The 23,587-nt window shown below is 39.5% G+C and overlaps 3 protein-coding genes across 4 annotated transcripts in view; all 3 read right to left on the bottom strand.

Annotated features, from left to right (window-relative positions):
• Positions 1–8,749, bottom strand: part of LOC124299919 (cadherin-87A) — a 163,944-nt gene extending 155,195 nt beyond the window's left edge. Inside the window, exon 1 of the mRNA XM_046753364.1 lies at positions 8,065–8,749. Within this exon, the coding sequence (XP_046609320.1) occupies positions 8,065–8,090 (26 nt within the window). The 5' untranslated portion in view covers positions 8,091–8,749. The remainder of the gene's footprint in view (positions 1–8,064) is intronic.
• Positions 8,750–11,781: 3,032 nt separating this feature from the next.
• On the bottom strand, positions 11,782–15,211 carry LOC124301012 (histone H2A.V). 2 transcript variants are annotated; one of them, XM_046755617.1, is made up of 6 exons: positions 15,102–15,211; positions 14,879–14,956; positions 14,484–14,597; positions 13,559–13,688; positions 13,310–13,375; positions 11,782–13,154 (listed from the first exon to the last, which is right to left on the bottom strand). In XM_046755617.1, exons 1-5 carry the CDS (start codon positions 15,102–15,104, stop codon positions 13,314–13,316), a joined length of 387 nt encoding a protein of 128 aa, XP_046611573.1. In that variant the 5' UTR covers positions 15,105–15,211; the 3' UTR covers positions 11,782–13,154; positions 13,310–13,313. The 2 variants fall into 2 exon arrangements, with proteins under 2 accessions (XP_046611573.1, XP_046611572.1); XM_046755616.1 differs by having other exon boundaries at positions 11,782–13,375.
• A 1,179-nt stretch (positions 15,212–16,390) lies between these two features.
• LOC124301011 (SPARC) lies at positions 16,391–23,304 on the bottom strand. Its single transcript, XM_046755615.1, has 6 exons — positions 23,012–23,304; positions 19,221–19,303; positions 18,450–18,632; positions 18,138–18,356; positions 17,663–18,013; positions 16,391–16,864 (listed from the first exon to the last, which is right to left on the bottom strand). Exons 2-6 carry the CDS (start codon positions 19,293–19,295, stop codon positions 16,808–16,810), a joined length of 885 nt encoding a protein of 294 aa, XP_046611571.1. The 5' UTR covers positions 19,296–19,303; positions 23,012–23,304; the 3' UTR covers positions 16,391–16,807.
• Between the last annotated feature and the right edge of the window lie 283 nt (positions 23,305–23,587).

Raw genomic sequence — 23,587 nt, forward strand, 5'->3', positions numbered from 1 at the left:
TGGGGACGTAATTCAACGAATCTGAAATGCAATAATCCCCCTGAATTGAGTTTGCGGAGAAATTCACCCTATCGGAAATAAGAATTATATATTATTAGGTCGATGAGACGTAATCGCCGTATACGGAACAATGGATATCCACTTTACGCCCGATGCACCCCTGCAGCAGAAGGGCACCAGACACGACTACGAGCCGAGAGTTTACTGCCAAGAATAAGTGAAGGCAGGCACTAGGCATATACACTGGTGGAACCAGTCGACCTGGTTTTCGCGTTACGCAATTAGCTCGTGTATTATTTTACCCCAGAAATTACTCCCAATTAACGGGTTTCCCGTTTCGCTCAGGACTCGCGTTCGCTCCATCTACCTCCTTTCCACTCATCCTCACGGATCCGGCTCTCACCGCGTTTTACATCTGTCACAAATCTCCCTCCCAGTTGAGTCACGACGTTCAAAATCACTAAAGTCGAGTATGCTGCTAATTATATTATGCATAAAAATGTGAGTGGGTAATTTCCTTTTTTCCTTTGTACCACCGTCGGATACTTATATTCCATCTAAATATCGTCTTCATATCCACAACAACGACAAAAAAATTAATTCTTGTGTAATGTACTATATTTAATTTCCGAAGCTGAAACTAGCAGCCAGAGTTAGCAGCCAAACGTGTTAAACTTTTTGGAAATCGAAAAACGCACTTTCACTTTCACACGCAGTTTCGTCCTCGTAATTCTATAAAGGCATTACGAGTTGAAGGTATTTTACAACATTCTGATTTTCGGACTTCACTACCTTATTCCAAAGAACATTAGAACGTTTGGCTGCTGCTGGCTTAGGTCTCGTTTTAATTTTCCATTAAATTTTCAAAATTTGGGGGAGGGGTATTATCACTAATTGACAGATCAGCAACAACCTCTCAAATTTGAGTAATAAGTAACAACTGCGCGTTAATTCACACATCGCCTGAAATATGTATTTATTTACATTTGCTTAATCGGAGTTTCAACTTTATCGTGTACAAAGTATTTAGCCAGTACCGAAGTTCGTATTTCGTCCGGACAGGATGGCACAGTACTTAAAGGATTTCGGACGCCGCTGGGTTAACAGAAAGAGGGAAACGGGAAGTGGTGAGAGAACCATTACGGAGCCATCAATCTCTGACTTGAATGAGTCCTGAAGCTCCGTAAGTTCGTTGTTGAATACAGTCTCCGGCATGTAAAGGGCAACGCAACCGCTCCATCTCTCCCGGAGAATCCCAAGGAATTCCCGACTCGTCGTCGTCATCGTCGGTGTCGTGCCGAAAGAAAATTAATAACGGGTCGGATCAGTGACACCGCTGTGAAGTATCTTCGCGAATTCGATACCTCAATTTTTTTTTACACGCATTTGAAATGATCGTTAAACGTTTTCATGATTCTTTGGTTGTCCATTTCGAAGATATTTATTGTCTCATATTGGCCACATTTTTAATAGTTTCCAAACCAAAAAAAAAAAAAAAAAAACAGGATCGTGCATGAACAGACAAAATTCGGCGAAATTTATTAAAACACTGCGATGCGTCAAACAAGAGTTTATCTTATATCTGCACCAAATCGTACTGATTTGCAATTTTACTGGCAACGAAATGTACGTATGCAATATAAACCACAATTTGCTTTACACACGAATCGTACATATAGAAATGAAACTCAGAATGCTTGGAACAGACTTTTTTTCCAAAATATGATTATTTTTCATTGTTAAAAAAAAAATCGTCACAGGTACCTTGAAACTGATTACGATTGAGCGATAAATATTGACTTCTGTTCAACGAAAAACCTGCAACGACTACACGGTTCGTGGCGAATGCTCATGAATGGCCGGATAACATATTTAAAAAACATACACTAGGCAATAGATATATGTTGTATTCTTTTTCTCACACCTTTCGGAGTGAAAATACGACGACATAATACGCGCGCTAATTAACGGCACACCAGGTATTAGAAGGTACAAAAAGAAAGTTACAACATAGAGGAGCCACGCGAAGCTGTGAAAAAATGTCCGTTGATTATTATCAATGTTGTTGTTGTTGTTAGGTTTTTAAGTCACGACTACAAATTCCACCACGACACATATAACTCGCCTCGTTGTTACGGCACACTGTCTACGTCATGCAATATTACAACCAGGTATGGCAACGAGTGCCGTTACTTGGGCCGAGTCAGAGACAAACGTCTAGCTTTGACCGTTTTCAAACGTTGTAGGTACCTGATAACTGCTAGGTAAAATTTTTACTGTTGCCACCAGAGAAATTACTGTATGACTGAATAACCTGCTTGTAAGTAAATACTGAGGTGTTGAGTTAAACATGATTAAAAGAGCAAAATAAAAAATGTTGAATTTTACGCGAATGAATTTGATGAGGAAAGAAGTACTTTTTGTAAAATTAATAACTTTGGCAACGATTATAGTGATAATCAGAAACACTTGTATACAAAAAAAAACCGTTAAACTTCATTTAAACGACAGACTTTCTTCTGGCAGTACTTTATCAATAATACTATATTTTTCAAACTGGAGGACTAATAAAAATCAAAATAATACATACGGATACTCGCGGTAAACGAGTATTTTTTCCTTGATACTTTCACTTTTCAGATGGCTAAGTATACTCGGAAACGTTCTTGTTTCGTTGTCGTTGTTGCTAGTTGAGAAAAATTTCCTCACTAAATCAATACATGGAAGTTTTGTCAGATAAACCGTAAAAACTAGCATTCGATTAGTTGTAGCAGACTGAAATATCCATCGGAAAGTGTCCTCTAACTTTTGCCATCTCAACCGAAAATACTTTGTTGACCAATCCGTGAAAAAATGTTGATAGTACAATGATAATAAAACAAAAAAAAAAAAAAAAAACACTCTTTCGAAGGATGTCGTAATTTGCAATCGTAACCAAGTGGGTATTTCCTTCCGGTGTCAAAAAAGTATGGATTCCATTTATAGGATGATACCAATTATTGCGCTATATAGTATAAATTAGGTGCTCCAACTATACGACACGTACAGTAGTAATATTATATACGTATATAATATATTTGTACACACGGAACGGGTTACATAGTTCTTGTAATTAAACAACGCGTTAATTAACGCAAGGCGCGTGAACTGTTCGCGCTTGTATATGAGATTCTATTCATGCGGCGCTGTATAGTTACAGCAAAAACCAGACTGCACCACCTTTATCAATCAGCGAAAAATATGTTTATCGTTGAAAATTTCAACAAATTTTCAAGCCAAGTTGGCATTGCAGTTTACCTTTTTCCCGCCGATAAAATAGCGATTGATTTTCAAATTTTCAACCGGCGCTTGCTGTCCGCAATAACAATTTAATTAGTACATCCCGTAGATTACCATTATATCATTAATCACACGAGCCTTGCAACGATTTTGCAAAACGATGTTCAACATACGCGTATAATAGTGGTGCGAATGAGATTTTGTTGCCAACGTTTCTACCTACATCCAATGTCGGATAAATTTAAACTTCATACGGAGAATCCATCCTGCGTGACGTAAAGATGATTTCATTCTGAGTCGACACATCACCCATGCGTGTTTCAAGGTACTTCAAAATTCCCGAGGAATGCAGCTTTGTAACACACATCAAGACACGCAGGAAATTGTTTCACGAGCGATCGACGGTAAAAAAAAAAAAGTTTCTGGTTGAAAATTCCATTATTTTTACTTTCTTGTCACTCATAACTTGTATAGCCGGTTATACCCCGATTTTTATTCAACGTTTTTGAAAAACATGAGCAATTCACATGTAAATTTTAACACGGTATCCAACAGCAATAAAAATTATCAAGATATAATGTGAAGTGTCTAGGAAAAAGGGATATTAATAATGATACAATATGACAGGATTTTTCAATTTTCGAGCTTTCAAGTTTTCAGACCTGCAAGGTAATTTTTTTTTTATACGCAATATGTTGTCGAGTATATACGCAATATATCCGTCGAACAGGCGTTCGGGGAATATAGAATTTTGATCAAAAGAAATATCGGAATTGACGTAATTTTCTGTTCAAAGGATAATACATAAATACATAATACATCGAAATATTGCATATACGATTTGTCATCAATTTCCTTCATTAAACCATCGACCAACCCTCGATTGAGCATTATTTTGTTGGTGATGTATACGACCAGTTCCAAAATTAAATTCCCTTCGCAAGTCTAACAAATCTGGAATTTATAGGATCATCGTGAATGTGACAGGGGCTTTGTTAAAAGCTCTAAAACATTGTATCCCCCTTCGGTGAAAACCTTGGGTACAACATTGAGCTTTGTATCCTAAATTTAACGGCCAGATGATAATAACAACGCGGTGAAATAAAAATCCAGAACAATAAGATGAGAAGCATTTACATCGCCTCTGGGAAAGAGACGAGGATTGAACTGTTACGACGTTTCACAGCTTTGCGAAAGGCTTATTGGATAGACTCTGAGAAGATGATGGAAAACCGTGGTATGACTGCTCGGTCTTGCGGACGGATACCTACGACGATTCATCCAGCGATGTAGTTTGTAGAGATAGAGTATAAAAGGCGCGAAGAGTCGGCCGGAAATGAACGTTACGCCTAGACACGTTTAAGGGAGAGCCCTGGTCCATTTCGAGGTGTTGACGCGTTGACGTGTATATCTCAAAATATCGACGTCTACGTATCTGAAATGCGAAAAAGATCTCAACAGCCCCATTCTATACCCAATTCTGAACAAAAACACTCCAACACATTTTCATTTAACGCAGAAATAAAGAAACGGTATGAATTCTACGAATTTACTGTTGCGATTTCTTAGGATCTACGCTATTTCTTTATTTCTGCGTCAAATGAAAATGAATTGGAGTGTTTTTGTTCAGAATTGGGTGTAGAACGGAGCTCTTGAGCCCTTCTTCGCGTTTGAGATACGTGTACGTCGGTATTTGGGGATGTACGTGTAAGCCTCGAATTCGCCGAGGGCAGCCTGAAGTCGAGGCAGTCGGACTGCAACAACAGCGACGCACCGCGTGTTTCAGACCATTGCTTACCCAGTACGATTGAAGGGAAACAGAGAGCACTTATGAATTTGTAAAGTGACGTTCTCCGGAGGTATCGGTTAAGTGGCCGAGGTATAAGGCAGTCAGGTACGACCAAGTGCGAGTGGTCGATGACCCAGGTAACGGAACGACAGGTGAGTTAAGCGCGGCCATTTTGAGTAACGTTGCAGCGTATTATACGTAGACGTATACGCAATATGAATAGACAGACGTCTCTCTCGAGCTGCATGCTTTCCGTACACGTCATTATCAGCGCACTGTATCGGGCTCGGCGCGTCGCTCGCGGAACTAATTTCAGTCAATTTAATTAACGCGATCAATTAACTGCTAGGCGCTCGTCTTACGGTACGCCTACCTACCAACGTCGCGGAGATTATCTTCGTCGTTTGAACCCAGCATCATATACGGGAATTCTTGAACGCAGGTTCGCATTCAGCGACGCAAAATTTCCCTCCTCAGCGTGAATTTTCAAAGAAAGATGGTCTGGCTCCGTGCCTTAATATTCGAGCTTATTTTTAATTACATTATGTATACCGGTATTGTATGTAACGCCCGGTATAACCGTTCGTTGCTTGATTCGAATTTATTGACAATTCTCTTCGAAAGGATTACGTGGACGTAAAGAAAGGATCTGGAATTCTATTAAATATAAATAAAACAAACGAATGAAACAAAGAGAAGAATTATTATCACCGTCGACACGATACCGCAGGCATGTGCTTCCGTTGGAGGAAAAATATGAACGATTGACCTTTATTACTCATCCCTGCATCTTCGCTCTGCAGCAGTTATATGTATTTTCAAACGTATATACTGTATATAGTTACAGTTGCATATTACCGTGATATTAATTGTACCGAGTTCCGTTGATACATGTATGAAACCTTCATATTCAACAAAATAAAGATATTGAAAAAGAAACCATCAGAACGAAAAATGATAGGTGTCGTCAACTGAACAGTACAAACCTACCCATATAATTCGTACACAACAGTAACAGCCGATCACATCACTCGCAATAAATTTCTTGTGTACAACCATATTCAATAATGTTGAAAAATTTGAAGAAGAAGAAACAAATCTATGCAAGATACACAGCAGAGAGGGCTCGAAGAATATAATATATACCGTTGAATCGGCAGAAACTCATTTTATCTGATTGTGAGCCTGAAGGTAAACTCCTCGATTCGATACAACAGAACGTCGAAAAATCGGAAATATCGTGAGCGAGTTGAGAACATGAGAGAAAATAATATTCAGTGATCGCACGCTTTTTTGAAACCTGAAATTCCCTGACTTGTATATAATAGGATTTTTCTAGTAACACCTTTCAAGAAACATGCCGCTGGTTAATGAAAATTTTCGTACATATTAATACTAGCACCTTCAATATTACCTAGTAATTAACTTACTATGTGAATATCAATTTAGAAACAACGGCCTGCGATTCTCCGTAAGGAAAAAAACGAAAGGTTTAGTAAATATTGAGTAAAATACATAGAATGTACGAAGTGATGCGTCGACGAAAGAAACAAAATTTTGAGTAGATTTTTTTTTTTTTTTTCTTCAGATCGCTAGTACTTTGTATGAGAACGAGTTTATTTCTACGTCAGACTAGAAATTCCCTGACTTTTCCCTGCAGTAAGAAATTCCCCGAGTTTTCCAGGTTTTCCTTGTGCGTACGAACCCTGAATAAGGACATGAAAAATATTTTAACAAGACGTTGCAGGAGCTGAGCGAGCTCTCGAACAACGGGAAGAATTCCTCCTCTACCCTCCCGTGCAGGCCGTCCAGAATCTCCGTAATCAGATTACAACGACCCTGCACCATCCCTCGGCGTACACAGCTATCTATATCCACTCGCGTTCACCCTCATTCGCGTAAATAACGTCAGAACACGCGAGCATTGGTTTCGCGGGCACCAATAAGCCGCACCACTCGAGTCTCCGTTTAGCCCATTGGGCACGTACGCTTCCCGATTGAACCCGTATAATACATTCGGCATGTATGGCCCATTGATCGCGAATTGTACGCCGCCGTGGAGAAATCGGCAGTTCGCCTTCGCGGGGTGGATGGATCACGGATCACTCCATACGGCCTGCTCTGTAAAAATACGAATAACACAACGTTGCAGAGAGGTCTGCAGGATGCCTTATGCCATGCCGTCCTGACCGCCTAGACGTGATCTTCGTCTCGGACGGTTCGTACGATCAGCGTTTATAATCGTCACTGATTCTCCGCACCGCGGCACCGTTCCGATTATTCGAATATCGTCGCAATGGTATTATTGTTATCATCATAGCTGTGAGTAGACGGAGAGATATTTGCGCCACAAGGTCGCTTACCAGACGTCAGCCTCCGTCGCGGAGGTGAAAGTACGGAGTGGGTAGATTATAAAGCGGCGGCAACTCTGCATCTATCCGTGATCTGGTACTTGGTACAACTACGAACCTTTTTCACAGCCTCGCAGTGGCCATTAAATCTCGAGGATATAAATGCCGCGTTACGTTATGCCCCAGGTACGAAAAGACCGCGCGACGCGTGACGATACAATACTCGATGTGTTTCTCAACGGCGTCTGGATAGATTGCTACTTTTTATTTCTGTTTTTATTCTTCGATTTCGTCCCTTGCAATGTAGAATAAATAGCAGAGGCTGCAATTAACGGAACATATGGTGAATTCATCGCCAAATAGCGAGGAAACATGCACAGGTATGCGACAAGTGGGAAGAGTTAAGAGAGTGATGGAAAAAAACAGAGCTGTTGCGAGTCGATGAAACCGGTCGAAAAGATGCGAGAAGACGCTCGCTGCCTACTGCTTCGGGTACTGTGCATAACGGTGAAAATAAAGAACGAGCGTCTCGGGATTCCTCCGAGAGCTCTCGTGGGAACGCGAATGCCAAAAACGTAACGTGGATACAATGCGACACTTAGGTGGGTGAACTCTGACGTATGTGAACAAGCTGTTTAGACTTACCACGCGTGTTGAGTTTGAGCGCACATTGCTGCTCGCGGATGGCACAAACTGCCGGTGCACTTGAAAGGTGGAGTTGAAGCTCAGTCGAGACGACGTAACATGACTGCATTCACCTCGAGATGACGTAGACTCAGGATCGTTGCCCGGAAGTTTGAACGTCACTTTTATTTATGTACTTATTTATTTTGTTGCAACACTTTTTCTAAACCTTGATGTACGTACGAACGAATAAACCACCACAAATCCCTCCCGAAACTTTCCGTTTATTTCAATATAAACCACTCTCACGATAAACCGAGGAACAAACAATCAATCAATCAATCAATCAATCACGTGTGCGACACTGTGCAATGTTCGTGCTTCGCGTTTGTCTGGTAATTAAATTCACGATTCAACTGTTTTGTCACGTGAGTTGGACAACCGTACTTGTACTTCCTCTTTGCGGCGTGCGAATCGCGCGATAAGGGAAGAAAGAAAGAGGCAGGGTTGTAAACAACCTGTCAAAACGCCGACTGCGCTCTAGGTGGAGTCGGTCGGACGGGGGAGTGTTCTTCACGCCACCGTGGGCAAACGCGAAATCAACCGGTTCGAAGGGACGACCATGAACGACGTCGCGGAACGTAGACGAAGACGGAGACACTGGGACGCCCGGGAACGCAGCCTCGCAGCTGCGCGCACCGCTCGAGCTGTGAGGGCTCGAACTGCTGCGCTCCGTCGGATTGGAAAGGCTTCTCCCCCCTCCGGCCTTCCCCCCCACCCCGCCAACCATCCGACGCCAAGCCGTCGCATCTTTTTCGCCCTCTTCTATTTCTGCCGTGAAATCGGGAATAGCGTGTTTGTCGTACCTGCGGCACGAGGCGAAGGAGCGTGATGCAACTGTTTTTGCGAAGCCTGCGGTGGTTTTATGCAAGAATATCGTCTTGCGGATTGCAGGAATTAGGTTCAACGGGGGTTTTATCACACCGAGTAAAGATATTACCTCCTCTGTTCAGGGATTGTATTATCTCTGTCTGTATTTCCCGCGGGAGATCTTTACGTATTGATTTTTGCTCGGGGTATTAACGAACGCGTGGTCACAGCGCGCTTTTCAGTTGATAACGAACAAACGCGTTCGCGATTTATGTAGCGATTGACGATCCCTTTTTTACCGGTGAACAGTTGTTCCGCCTCGTATTTTTTGGCGGTTAATCAAGGTTTTTTTTTACGGATTTTTCAGCTTAAATTACATTCTGAATATTAATGTGTAATCAGCATTGTTTTACCGTGAAGATACGACGTGTCTCCAGTGTCGCTCTTTCGCGTCTCCCACAATTTATATTCCGTAAATGGATAAAAATCGAAAATAAAGTTCATTTCAACAACATAATCGCGAACAAAATGTAGAAACAGAATAATAATAATACACATGCGGACTCGAAGAAAGAGCAGATTGGTGGGAAAATTATAAAAAAATTTATCGAAAGGTGCGTCGGAACGACAAATAGCACAGCGTCGAACAGCCCGCTACTGTTCATTTGCGTAATCCTTCATGAAGCTTCACACTTTATTTTTAGAATAAAAAATAAAAATTTCGAATTTTACTCAACACTGGCTGGTAAATTAATCTAAGGACAGTATAATAAGCCTATATTTCCTCGGATCATCGCTGGTTCACCAGCTAAGCTATGTGTATACGTTATACGAAAATACTTGTATCGTATGCCTTTCATCTGTACAAACAAAGTCTCTTAGCAGCTTCTACACTCACTAGACAAAAGTCACGTTCTATCCGTTATTCTTATTCATAATTTTATAAGTACCTCGAAATGTTGATCACACCAGCAGAATTTACACATTTTTCTCACATCACATTTTCACCATTATAAATGGTACGACATTTGGAGTTTGTGTAGCAAGTGACGAAGCTACAATTATCACGAGACGTACACTAAAAATAATCCATGTCGCCGATAACTGTACACTTGCGGTCATACCGGTATCTACATATCTTACAATCCTCGTAGCCCCAGAGACCGGATTTTCTGACACACTTGAGACGCGCTCTCGACAAGAAAACTAAGATTCTCTAAATGACACTCGACGAATTCTGAAGAACAAATTTTGTCTTATTACCATTTTTGTGTACTGTTGTTTGACGTGATGAAATTCTCAGCGGAAATTAAAAGGTCTAGATTATCCTGGTGAAAATTTCTGCTACCACGAAATTTTACAGAAATTGGAATATTTCGTATTATTTCGTGCAAAATTATAAACATGCATAGTTTTTCGAAAAAAATTGTTAATTTTCGTTAAAAATTGTACATTGTAAATTTTTTACTGAAAAAATACAAATTTTTATGAACATCTACAAGTTTTTATGACCAACTGTGTATATTTACAATTTCGTACGAAACCCATTTTTTATACAAAATTGTACGAAATGTCCAAATTTCCCTGAAAATTCGTAGAAAATCTGAGAAATTATTTTCGCCAGGGTAGTAAGAGAAAAGCCAGCGACCCGCGAATCTATCAAGACATATTAGCAATAATTCGACTCGACTTGGAAAACTCCTCGTGCCAGTTATTAATCAAGGAATCGGTTACTCCTGTCTTTGATATCAAACGCATTTAATTCAGCAAACGCAATCACGACCAAGATAGTATCAAAAATTTAATTCAATTTCTATCGATCTAAAGTTCTTGCAGGATGAATTTCACAGATGAGCATACGACTCGACACACATAATAAAAGTCTTATATTAAGTATGTATACGGTAGTGTTAATCACAGTGTATGAAAAATACGTCAAGCATGCGATGCCTTCTGTATTATATATTCATCTTGGCATTTCGGCATAGCACACAACTCGCATTTAATTAGACTAACAGTGCTCCACGCGTTACATACGTTCTACTTGTTCGATCTCCAGGGACCAATCTGAATTTTGATACTACATACGCATGTGACTTTCGCATCATGATACTGGTGTGGTAACGGCTAGACAGTTTCCGAACTGTTATCAATTCCAATTTTCGTATGTCGAAGCTATCGGAAATACTGACCTATAGATGCATACACTATTCAATTTACGACCATGTTCATTTACGTCCGGCACAATGCCGCTGGTGGGTTTTGATGCCATCGTACAAGCGCTGATATACGCGCGTATCACACATGACTTACATTTTTTGGAACACTGCACAAATTTTTTAAGACAGATGTTTCACTATTTTACTTGCGATTAGTTTTTTCCAGTCACGTAATTGATATAGATACAAAGTTGTAATTTGAAACTTCTCTGATTTTATACGAGTTACGGAGCGAGAAATAACTGCATATAACTGCCTCCAGATGATTTTCAAATCACTAATCTACCATAGGTATGCGGTGAAGATGTAACATGCAGAAAGTAAAATATTCTCTGAAGATTGAATTCAAAATAACGCGTCACGATTAGAATACAAAGTGGTTAACGGTAGATTGTAGAAAACTTTCACTTTCAAAAAAAATTTCAGTTTCCTGAAGTTTTTTAACACATTAATCACTTTCGCATTTGCCATACATAACAAAATTCAGGATAAGCGCTTTCGGCAAGTTTTTCAATCATGGCCAATTTAAAATTGCGGCTAAGAAAATTCAATTTTCCTCCAACAGGGAACCACATACGAGCGGTGAGAAGATCTGACTACAGTAAATTATCATCACGCATTCTAAACACAACCGAGATGAATTAGCAAGTAATAGTAAAATTTATTTTTATTGTGAAAATGGATGTTTTACATATGGCTGGTGTTGGGTGTAATATTATTGGAAATAACGCTAAGTTACGGTACGCAACTAAAATAAAATCGTAAGGACAAAGCCAAAAATATTTAACCATGTACTTATCGATTTCGAAAAATTGGAAATCGCGTACGCGCATTCGCGTCAGCATTTTCACTGTGTTGACGATATGCAACGAAACATTCTGATGCACATTACACGTTTATTAGAATTAAACCGAATGATCATTTTTTCACTGCAATTGTCTGGTTCAGAAGCATAAACTATACAATCTCCCAACTATTACATATATAACAATTTTGTTTAATCATAATTTCCATCGATTCTCGTGAAAAACGTAACACCTTTAGTCAGGCGGAATGAACTCTCTTTTAAAATAGATACGATAAACGAGAGATCAAGGTTTTACGATTACTATCACAGAACCAGAAGACACCGCTAAGAAATTGAAGAGCCGCCTGAACCAGCAGAAATATTCGGTTCAAATCTTTCCAAACAACTGTTTCACCTGTATCAGATGGTCGAAACAACCCAATTTGTATACGTAATTGCATCGAAAATATTTTCTGCAATAAAGTTCGTACGAAAACTACACGACCAGTTCCAAAGAATATGTACATTGGCATATCTCGAATATTTATAGAAACAGTCCATTTAGTTTTGAACCTATCCTTGCAATTACAGTTGTGCGGTAATAAACGTCAGTACTGACGACTTTTCAAAAAATTGTACGGGCAGACCTAGTCGCAATTATCTCAGGAGACAAATTCATTTTTTCCAAAATATGATAAGCATTTTTTTTCAAATACCTCAGCAAGATAAAGCTCAGATTACTTTTAAAGAGCGATAACTAATACAACTACTGAAATAGATAACAAAACTAAGAGGAAATTATAATTTTTTCATTAAACCCACACTCTTTCTTACAATGTGATACGTTTACATAAGACATAAGTGTTAATTTCCATTACTGAAAGTAACCCTCGCAGTATAATCTGTTTAAAAATACACACATTCTTTCGTTTCTTCAGATTAACGAATGATAATTGCATTTGCACAAAAATAGAACAGTTTTAAACAATTACTAAGGGAGACGATGTGATTAATACGAAAGATCAAATACTAGTTTCATTCAAAACGTAAAAAATAAAGTCAAGCTATTCTATATTAAATATTCTGAAGTCGAAGAAACACAAAAATGGCTGCAATATCAAGCGAGCCATGCTACAACACATCGCCCGCCAACCAACGAATGCTGCTATCATTTCTCTTCTCTATCTGCCTGCTCATCATGCTTAGTATTCTTTCGTCTTCCTTCGTCTCATTACCTAGATTAAATTATATCAATATTTTTTATTTATATATATCACGCCAGTCCCTCCATCATTATAGTAACGTAGGTACACTTTGTCTCAACAGTCACTGTTAATTTTTATTTTTATGTGTTTATCTTTTTATCTTTTCAAACGTGTAAGCTAGTTACTAATTTATGCTGGTTTTTGTGATCCCTTCTTGCCGATAAGCGATTTGTGGATATGTGGAATGACACCTGGAAAATAAAAGAGTTGCACGTGAAAGATGATCCACAATCTCACTCGTTGCTTATTTCAGTGAATATCTCGATCTTAATTTTGTGAGATTAGCCCAAGTATTCCGCATGCTGGCTGTGAATACTTTTCAGAGGATAATCAATGCACAGAGTTGACATTAAAAATGAAAACAGCGCAATTACCTCCTCCTGCAATAGTTGCCTTAATGAGACTATCCAACTCTTCGTCACCACGAATGGCGAGCTGTAGATGTCTTGGGGTAATACGTTTCACCTTCAAATCTTTAGACGCATTTCCCGCCAACTCCAATACCTGAATTAACAAGATTTGTCAGTGGCATTGTTTATCGAACGAATATCCTTAAAGAGAACCAAGGAGAATCCCACAGTGTATTCTAATAATGTCTAACATTGATATATTTCAAATGACAAATATTTACATTATGCAACTGAGATGCGAATTCTATTACCTTTAATTCCTTAAATTTCCTACTAAATTGCTTGCTAGAATGATGGAATAATGAAACTGTAACCGATATGTGTATAAAGGAATGGAATTGATGTAAAATCAAAGGATGCGTACGATTAGATAGTTCTTGTCTTTATCCATGAGCCTACGGTCCGTTATTACCGTCAATAAGCAATGGCCAATTTGGATTTCAGAGACACAAGTAAATTTTTAGCAACAAAGATTGGAATGAAAATGGATTCAGGTTAATTTGCGAGTTACGTTCTGTTCACTTCTACCAAGTAACAACGTTGTAATCACGCCAATGAAATGAATAAATAACAATGCGGCGAAAAGACAAGTGGTCTTTTTCCATTGTGATGATGCACTTTCCCGCCTAAATTACGTCATGAAAGAGACCGCTGCACTGTACCGAATGTGTTACCGTTGTAACGTAAATATAGTACGAGTATAAACACTGCGAATATTACCTGTCAACTTTAGTTCAACGTAATTTTTATCCTCTGATTGGTAATTCCTTTATATTATCGTAGAATTATTGTTTTTTTACGGGGAATTACGAGTTTGTCGTAAAGGCGGGAAACGGCAGCCATGTTAGCGGCGTCACCAACGGCACCTTCGTCTCGTATTTTAACTCACCTCAGCCGTCAGGTACTCGAGAATAGCCGCGCTGTAGACCGCGGCCGTAGCCCCGACACGTCCATGGCTCGTCGTTCTGTTTTTCAAGTGCCTGTGGATCCTTCCGACGGGAAACTAAGGGGAACAGGAAAACGAATAAATAAATAAATAATAATGGACGTTACGCATCGATACCGAGAGGGTCAATGTTTTCGGTTCGCTTCTACCAGCTAGCATCTGACGACTGATCTGAATACATCAAACAGATCGAAGCGGACAAATTTTTGACTTGAAAAATATTCAACAATACGCGATGATTTTGGTATTTAAAATTTTCCCAGCACACCTGAAGGCTGCTGCCGTGAAACGGTACGATTTTCGAGCTCCGGCGATAAATGCGAGGATGGTAAACTCACCTGCAAGCCAGCCCGTGCCGAACGGGAGACGGCCTTTGCCTTCGCTTTCCCAGAGTCCTTGCCCGCTTTACCACCAGCCTATTCACAGAGGAAAATCAGGGTTAATTTTCAAGATACGAACGCCAAACTTTGTCAGCACAATCACAAGGCACCGGGCTTTACGACGGTGTCACTTTCATCCACGGATGGCCGAGATTTCCCCCGAAAACTTGCGGATACTCACCATTGTTCGACGGGATCTTTCACTGTTCACTACTACAAGATAGACTCACAGACCACGGACGCCACCGTCTAATCGCCGTCCCGCCAAACGCGCTTGGCGCTGCTGGTGCGTCCCGTAAACTACACCACGTGACCACCGCCGGCCAATCGCAACGCGTCCTTTTGATTACTCTGACCGCGTGCCGCGCTATCTATCGATTCATGCCGAAGGTAAAATGTTCAGGGACGCTCCTCGCATTCCGTTTTCCGTTGAAATACTTCAAATACTAGACTTTAACGAACGCAATACATAGAAATAAAACAATGACAATATTCATGAATGCTCGTATGTTTCCCGACGTAGATGACGATACGATAATTGAATTATTTTTTCACTTGCAATTAATATTTTAATATCACGGGTACGACGGCGGGATCTCGTCTATAACTAACATCTTGAATGTTCCGTTAAGTTAATTTTTATATTCAAGGAGCGAGTGTATCGTATATTTTGCAAAATAATCGTTAATCCATTCGAAATTCCATTCTTTAACTTCAATTTAATTCTATCCGCTTACCTCGTACGAAATAAAAAAAACTCGTGTCAATTACTCACGCCTCGTGGAGTGAGAATCTGCTTGAAATATTTTTTACCGGATAATTAATACGGAAATTTTTATTTACTCAAGCTTCTCGAAACGAAAAACAAATTTACCCGGGATTCAACATCTATTGTTCAAAATACACAAAAGTGTGTATTATATGTATTCGACGACATGAGCTGCACTAAGGAACCTTGATAAGTATTAGGAGTTTAACCGGTCAACTGGTATTGTATCATACATATGGGAAAAAGAATCATGCCAATTCTGGTATTGTATTATATATGGAAAAACTTGAATAAGTTTCAATTTTAAACCGATTTCCATAAAAATTGGTATACAACCGTTTTTTATCATTTAGTGTTACGCAGCATGACTCGGTGGAATATTTAAACATACGAACGGTAATTTAATGAACTATTCCGCAGACGGAAAATGCGTTAAAAATAGAAGACTTGACTAGTGCCATCACGCAATGGCCACGAACCATCATATATCAATCACCATTTTTGTATGAGTAAAAAATGATTTTTTCATACAGAAAAACGGCGATAAACAAGTACGGTAATAATACATGAGAGCAATTATTTTCGGCACAAATGGTTGAAGTTATTCTATAGTTATGTATACATTTTATTAGGATAAATTTTATGTAACCCATAACGTATGTTATATTATATTATGTTATAGTAAAAAGGAGAGAAAATGGTTTCGTTACAGTAAAAATGCATTTATGTAATTGATTAATAATGCAGTAAAATTATTTTCCTCTTCTGGTTTTTCCTTTCCGTTTATTCTTCCTCTCCTAGTTCTTATAGTACGTACATTGAAATAGATTTAAGCCTCGACGTAAATTGGGAGCGGCGAATTATTGACGAATTCTGTATTGCAGACGTGAGACGCAGGAAGAGACGACAGACTGAAGATAAATGGATATGCGCGATGACACGACGAGTTAGTTACTCATACGTATGCCATCTATCTCGCGCTTCTGTCTTACCTAACCGTATATTATTATTTACGTATCATGTCATATGGTGTGAGTCAAATAAATTTCTATCCTTATTCCGGCCGCAACTTACTTACATCAAGGCGTATTATAATAGGTAATGAAATTATCTTATATCTAATCTTGTTCACCCACCATTTCGACCAATTCACCGCATTTGTCGTCCAGATCATCCTGAAAAAAAAAGATACCGATATCATGTCACACGTAATACCCGCTTGTTTTAGCTTTCAATTTATATAGAATATTAAATAAAATAGAATGGCGTGAGACAAATAAATTTAGCTTGCCTTGTACACATTGTACGTCATTTTAACGAGCTGGATTGAAACTGTACAAGTTTTACATTAAGTGGTGAGAATTTGGGAGTATACGTATAATATAATGCTATCGTCGCGTTATATAAACGGGCCGGAAAACCGTAGGTAAACCTATTACCTGAGGCTTATTCCATCGAGGCGTATATTTTAATAATGCAATGACAATTTATTACATTTCGAAACACCGCATCGAATTAACAATTCTGAACTTGGAGCGTTAAATTTTAAATACGAAACCGGTAACGTTAAGTGCTCGGATAAACTATTTCAAGGATAATCGAGGTAGAGTTTGAAAAGGGGAGAAATACTGTGGGCTGAACTCGGCAATGGCACTGATGGGTCTCAAGGAAATTATAGGGGAAACAACTTGTAAATAGGGTTAATTAGTCGACCCGTGAAACTGATACATGTACAGTACAGCAGATGAAGGAAGTCGGCTCACTTATAAAACAACATATGAGAAATTCAGCCGTACACATGATACAATTAATAGCTGCAGCTGTAGTTTTTCAAACTTGCGAGTTGGTCAAAAATTATGCATACGCTGACTAAACAGGATGAAGGTTCGAACTTGTGCGTGGTTCGAAGCCCGTATGACCTAGTCGAGATTCAAATTTTGGAATAATTTTATCTGTTCCAGACGTCTACTCACCTCCTCGATTTCGAGGCACTTGCCCCACTCACGCAATGTGATTTTGTGATCGCCATCTGCGTCGCAGGCGTCAAGGAAGGGAGCGATACAGTGTTCGAGAGCCATAAGCGGAGCTCGAATGGGGAAAAGTTCGTGTCTAGAAACGACTCTGTCATGGGGGCTACCGTCGAGATCGCACCACTTCCATATCACGGCGTTTCTCCAACGAATGGTAAAGTTCTGTGCCGCGGCCTGTTGCATCTCCAAGAAGTGTTCCGTAAGCTCTCTGCGGTCAGCAAGGTCACGCATAACGTTGAAAAGCCAATCCCGCATGCGTCGGGGGAAGTCGGCCATTTGACCCTCGGTACATTCCTGCAAACCGAATTGCAAGTACAATGGGTAGATCAATTTAAAATGCGCTTCGTCTCCGCCCCTCGCAATCGGTATAATACAGCATAATTCAGTCGCGATATCGGGAAGACGTTGTCAAATTTACCGGCATTTCTCTGCACTCTCCGTAGTATTCGACGTGGACGTGCTTCTGCTCGGGACCCTTGCATCTCGGGTCATCCGTGACGCAGAAACACCGTGCCTGGTGAACCTCGCAGTCACTCGACCACGTCTCGTTCAAATTGGTGCACACTTTGCGGCGAGCATCCGATTCGGGTTCACATTCCTCAACGCAGACACACTGAGCAACGCCGTCATCGTCCGGCTGTCGTGTACAGATATGTCACATTGTTAGACTATGCCTACCATATTTCCTGAACAATTTTTATAACTTTAAGGTATAAGGTATAAAGTTCACCTTGCAGGTGCGTCCAGCGCTGCAGTGTTTGTTCATGCAAGGGTCGTACTTCCAACGATTGTTTTCGTCGGGGCTGAATGCCTCGTATTTATCTTCTATATCTTCGGTCAAAACTTCGTTGATTCCCACATCTTGAGTCTCGATTTCAGAAGCTGGTGTCGACTCCGATCGATGGCCGTGATGCTTTTTGAGTAGAAGTCATCGTTAGTAATTTTATATGACTGTAACTTATAGCTGTCATGCAATCACTTAAATTGATAACACTTAATTCGATACGAGCATATACGCACAAGGAGAACATATCGATTACGCAGAAAATAACGACGCCGAATTTTAAATCTAGTCGGACACACCTCGGCAGAATCGCGTAATGGTCACACTGGGTGAAATTTACCCCAAAAGTGTTTTTTGCTTCAAAAATGACTTCTTAAAAGCTTTAAAAAATTGATCTAGGCATTGTTCAAGGATCGCAGAAAACGCTCTTTTTGTTTACCTATCCAAAATTGATTGTTTAAATATTGTAAAACGTCGGCAATGTTGAAGCAAGTGCCAAAAATATCGAAAAAAGACCTTCAATTTCGCGTGAACAATGGCGCCACGAGGCCCATTTTCACGACTCAGGGACTCTACGAGGAGTTTGAAAAATGTTTGCGGTAAATTCACCCAGAGTGACCGATTAGGATTAAAAATTGTTGCAGAAACGATATGACAAAATAGTTTTAAAGAATTAAAACTTCATAGATATATCTGTATATAATTGATTCTAATCACCTTTCCGGAAACATCCGAGAGCAAAAGAACGGCAACGCAGAGAGTCCCCAGAAGCAACTGCGTCGTTGCCCTCATCGTGACCTCTGTAAAATTCGATGCAATCTTGTTACACGAGAAGTGCATAGAAATAGCCTCTGTATAGATTATCTATCGCTGCTTGTTACGTGTAACTGTGCAATAGGCGACAATACTTGCGGCTTATAGCTATGATTCGCGGATTCGTATATAATATTATAACGAGGAAAATGTTTTCCGAATTATTTGGCTCCGGATTAGGACTCATGCCGGAAGTATATACCGTTGAAAAAAGACGACGAAACAGTTTTTTTTTGTTACATATATTCTAAAAAGTTCAAGCGTTAGAACAATAGTTTGTGTGTCCTAAAAAATCATTGTTGATCAGCAGCAGTATGATGAACTTGAATATACAATATTCAGTAGGCCATCATACAAATGCGCTGTATGATTATGACAAGTATAATTCATGATATTTTCATAGTGTGATTTATGAACGAGTACAGATTGATTACACATTATGTTTATGCACAGAATCGTGTTCTGTTTTAGCAAGTTGCAAACTGTGTCATCTCAATGACTGTTGCAGGCATGCCAGCAGTTTATTAGTACTAACAAGAGCGAGTTAAGATTGTAAGAAGTATATTATATTGTGCAATTGAACTAGATCACAATAGTTTCTTACATCGGTTAATTCTAAAAGTATGATCAATGCTTTGCAACATTATTCGTCATTCACGTTTCTAGGATTATCAATATTCTTTTCCATTCGTCACTTGAAACAGTGCAAAATTTACAAACTCCTACAGCATTAGTGCCTGGAGGTCATATGACTATAAGTTTGCAATAATTTTGAAGTAAATAGGACATTGTAAACTATCTTCGGGCCATCTTGGGTCAATATGAGGGGCGATATCTAACCATATCATACCATACGTGTTTCTTATTAATCGCAGTTTTAAGGCGATAACCCAATTTCGGCAATGAGCCACGCGTGAATACGTGATTGAAATAAACTTAGCATCATTCTCGAGCGATAGTAGTTTCAAGGACGGATTCGGTTTATTGTTTATGTAAGATTGACTATGACATATTTGTCAAGCTCTCCAATTTGTATGACTTACCGATAACCGATCCAGGTTTTTATTAACAGAAAAATATTTGCTAATAAGTCCCTACACTGTCGGAAAAATACCACAGGACAACGACAACGTTGTGCAGCACGGTATCGCCGCCATGTTGACGTTGTACCGTAGATATAGAAAATCACTCGCAATATCGTGCAAGGATTCGCATGTACTATACTGTATGTAGAGCAAGTACGGGTCCTTGCATGCGGATATTATATACATTTTGATGTGCATATGCATACATAGTAGAACTGTGATCTATATACACGAACGCGGTGCGATAACGACGCAAACAAGTTCTCAGGATTCAAAATGAATTTTGCTAGGCTAGAAAAGAAAAAAACATGCCCCATCTTTTCAACGTACACAATAATATAATATGTAACTATTGGTTGCGAATAGACTGTGCGTAATCTTTCGAGTTGGAATAAATAAACCATGCACTATACGTGATACGTATAATAATATGTCGTAATAGAATTATAGATTTCTTAAGTCGGTAGCTTCCGGAGGCCGTGATTTTAAATGACGCGAACGTCCACGTCATAAAGGTGTAGGCGCATTACAACTGATAGTTGAAAGAACGGATCTACGCTCGATTATCTGTAAAAGACGGGTGGGATTCAACTTTCGAATGTACGTCATCATTGTTCGAGGTAATGCAGATGTCCTTTTACGGAGCAAACGACGCGTCGGGTCCTCGAGCTGTGCGCCACGTGTGCCATGTGCCTCCGAGAAATCTCAACGGCCGACGCAGATACGTTGACAAGAAACAGAGAAGGAGCGAGAGATAAAGTGAGAGATGGCCAAGAGATGAAGGAAGAAGGAGGGAGAGGCACGCTGATACGGATGGCGTCGGCGGCGACAGGGAATTCAAGAGACACTGGTCGACCTGTTTCCCGGAGTAACGCCCGTGCGTATGAATACTAGCTGAGTTGGATGCAAGCACGAAAGCTCCAAGAGCCGCGTGCGGGCTCAGCGCGGTCCGGAGGAATCCAGATACCGAGAGCGGCGCAGTGATACACAGCAGAAATGGATCTGTGATCTTACACAATTGCTATTGCCTCGTGGAATACAGCGACGCGTAACGCGGCACCCTCGCAAATAAGTACTCGTAGCTAGCTAATCGTGACGAGGAAATCTTGCTCTTGTTACATACATACATACATACATATATAGTATATATATAGGGTAATGTTTAATTAAACTGTACGTCGATCGTTGCAAACCAACTGCAATTATACATTTCTTTAGGTCATCGAACCGTAGAGGACGATGGAGGATCATCCTCTCTTTGCTATTGTTATTAGCTTTACTTTTTTTATCAAATGTTACTGTTAAAGGAACGATATCATTCTAGATCTACGTGAATGGCGATTACACCACGCATTCAGTTTCAGGCATTTCACAGCATTGCAAACCTTATTTTGCTCATTATTATATCTGGTGATGTTATACTTATCAAATCACATCGTAGTAGTGGTGAGACTTTTTTTCCACGATCTCAAATCGAACTGTGTATTGAAAATCAAAACTCATGCTTGGAAGAATCGTACTAAATTTGAACAAAAAATTGTACGATTGTTACAGCATGTCGAAACACAATGCTCGTGATTTCAGTTCACGTACTAAACCATATACCTACTTGCCGTTTGAAATAATTAAGTGAGCTAATAGTGATTAATCTCGCAAGCACGCAGTATTCCTGAGAATTGCATTTCAGTACGATTTCTCGATAGATATTAGAACGCTTCGTATGCATAGCGACTTGTCAGAAAAATTGAAGACTTATTTTCAAGATTTACTTTAATGGAATTGCAAACTGACATGGAATGCAGTTTGTGCAGCGGAGGACGAAATGATAAGTAAGCATCAATACCGACCTAGTGGCACTATCACAGATAACAAATGTGCTTCATTTCCGAAGGAAATGAAATACTCGTAAATCTCGCTCAACACTGTTGAACTGAGGCATTTATAAGAATAAGGTCTCGGTACTTGGCACGTGGAAATATATATATTTTTTTTCACTGTACATACACATTTTTTTATCTAGTACGACATGAGCAGAGTCTTATTATAATGTAACGAACACTATAATCGAGAACAACTCTCATATTGCTACGTTATAGTGAGGTGCATGGTTTTTACCACTTTGCTAAGCTTTCATGGATAAAGAAGCGCGAAATACCGGGCGCTTTTTGACAGTTGATAACTAACAGATACTCACTTCATGCAACCTGACAGCAGACTTGCAACCAAGCCTAACATTACGTGCTGAATAACCGAAGTAGGCTAGATTTCATTTGCTCAACGCGTGAGATCGTTTTTTTTTCAAATATACGGAAGAATATTCAAACATTGAACGATCTGTTTAAAAAAGGACTTCTTTTGATAGGAATAACCATGTGCAATTCTGAGTATAATTACAGACAAAAGTCAGATACAAATAAAAGTTAACATTTTCACTCAAATTATCATCGAGCGACAATGTACTCGTTTTTTATTTTTTTGTAAAACAGTACTTCCACAGTGAAAACCTTTTATTCCGTAAAAATGAATAACATCAGCGATTCAATTGACGACAACATTTTGAACAGTTATAACTACTTCAAATCATAGCAGAACTGTGGAAGGAAGTCATACCTTGACCGGGATAAGTACCGCAGAGAAGTTGTCCTATCGGCTGGCTGGACCAACGACGACTGACGGCTAGTTCGGGCCTTCTGTAAACTGAGATGATTTCATGCCGCCTTCTGACATACCCTCGTTTGATCTCATTAGCATACGGACTGTCTTTTCGCTTTACGCGAATGTATATTACGTAAACATTTATTATACGCGGACAGAGACAAAACGGTTCGCGACACAAACTGTGCAGACGAATGCCTCTCCTTTCGTTATTTCTCTTCCACAAATTGATGAACCGAATTAGAGGACTGTTATCCTAATTATAAATTTTTGTGGGCTTATCAGCGTGTCGTAGCTATTATATGTTTGGCTGCCTGTTGCATTACTTTTACATCTGTAACATTGGGGATACATTTGATTTGGTGAATAGTTTTGACATCCTACATTTGCACACGAATTAAGATCACATCTTTCAAGAATACTAATAACACTTGCGAGAACGTTATCTCTTACTGTATAAAGGATAGTAAAAATTGATTATACTTGACTACAATTCAAGTGCTTATGATCAGTTTGTTTGATTGAAAGAAA

The sequence above is a fragment of the Neodiprion virginianus genome, chromosome 3, assembly GCF_021901495.1.
Source record: "Neodiprion virginianus isolate iyNeoVirg1 chromosome 3, iyNeoVirg1.1, whole genome shotgun sequence".
Classification (NCBI taxonomy): domain Eukaryota; kingdom Metazoa; phylum Arthropoda; class Insecta; order Hymenoptera; family Diprionidae; genus Neodiprion; species Neodiprion virginianus.

Coding starts and splice junctions, on each gene's coding strand:
- LOC124301012 (XM_046755617.1), bottom strand. Junction 14,598..14,878: donor CGGCACGGGCTGGCTTGCAG/GTGAGTTTACCA, acceptor TGTTCCCCTTAG/TTTCCCGTCGGAAGGATCCA. Junction 13,376..13,558: donor GGCAACTATTGCAGGAGGAG/GTAATTGCGCTG, acceptor TTTATTTTCCAG/GTGTCATTCCACATATCCAC.
- LOC124301011 (XM_046755615.1), bottom strand. CDS start 19,295: ATGAGGGCAACGACGCAGTTGCTTCTGGGGACTCTCTGCGTTGCCGTT. Junction 18,357..18,449: donor GCGCTGGACGCACCTGCAAG/GTGAACTTTATA, acceptor TGTACACGACAG/CCGGACGATGACGGCGTTGC. Junction 18,014..18,137: donor GAGAGTGCAGAGAAATGCCG/GTAAATTTGACA, acceptor TTCGGTTTGCAG/GAATGTACCGAGGGTCAAAT.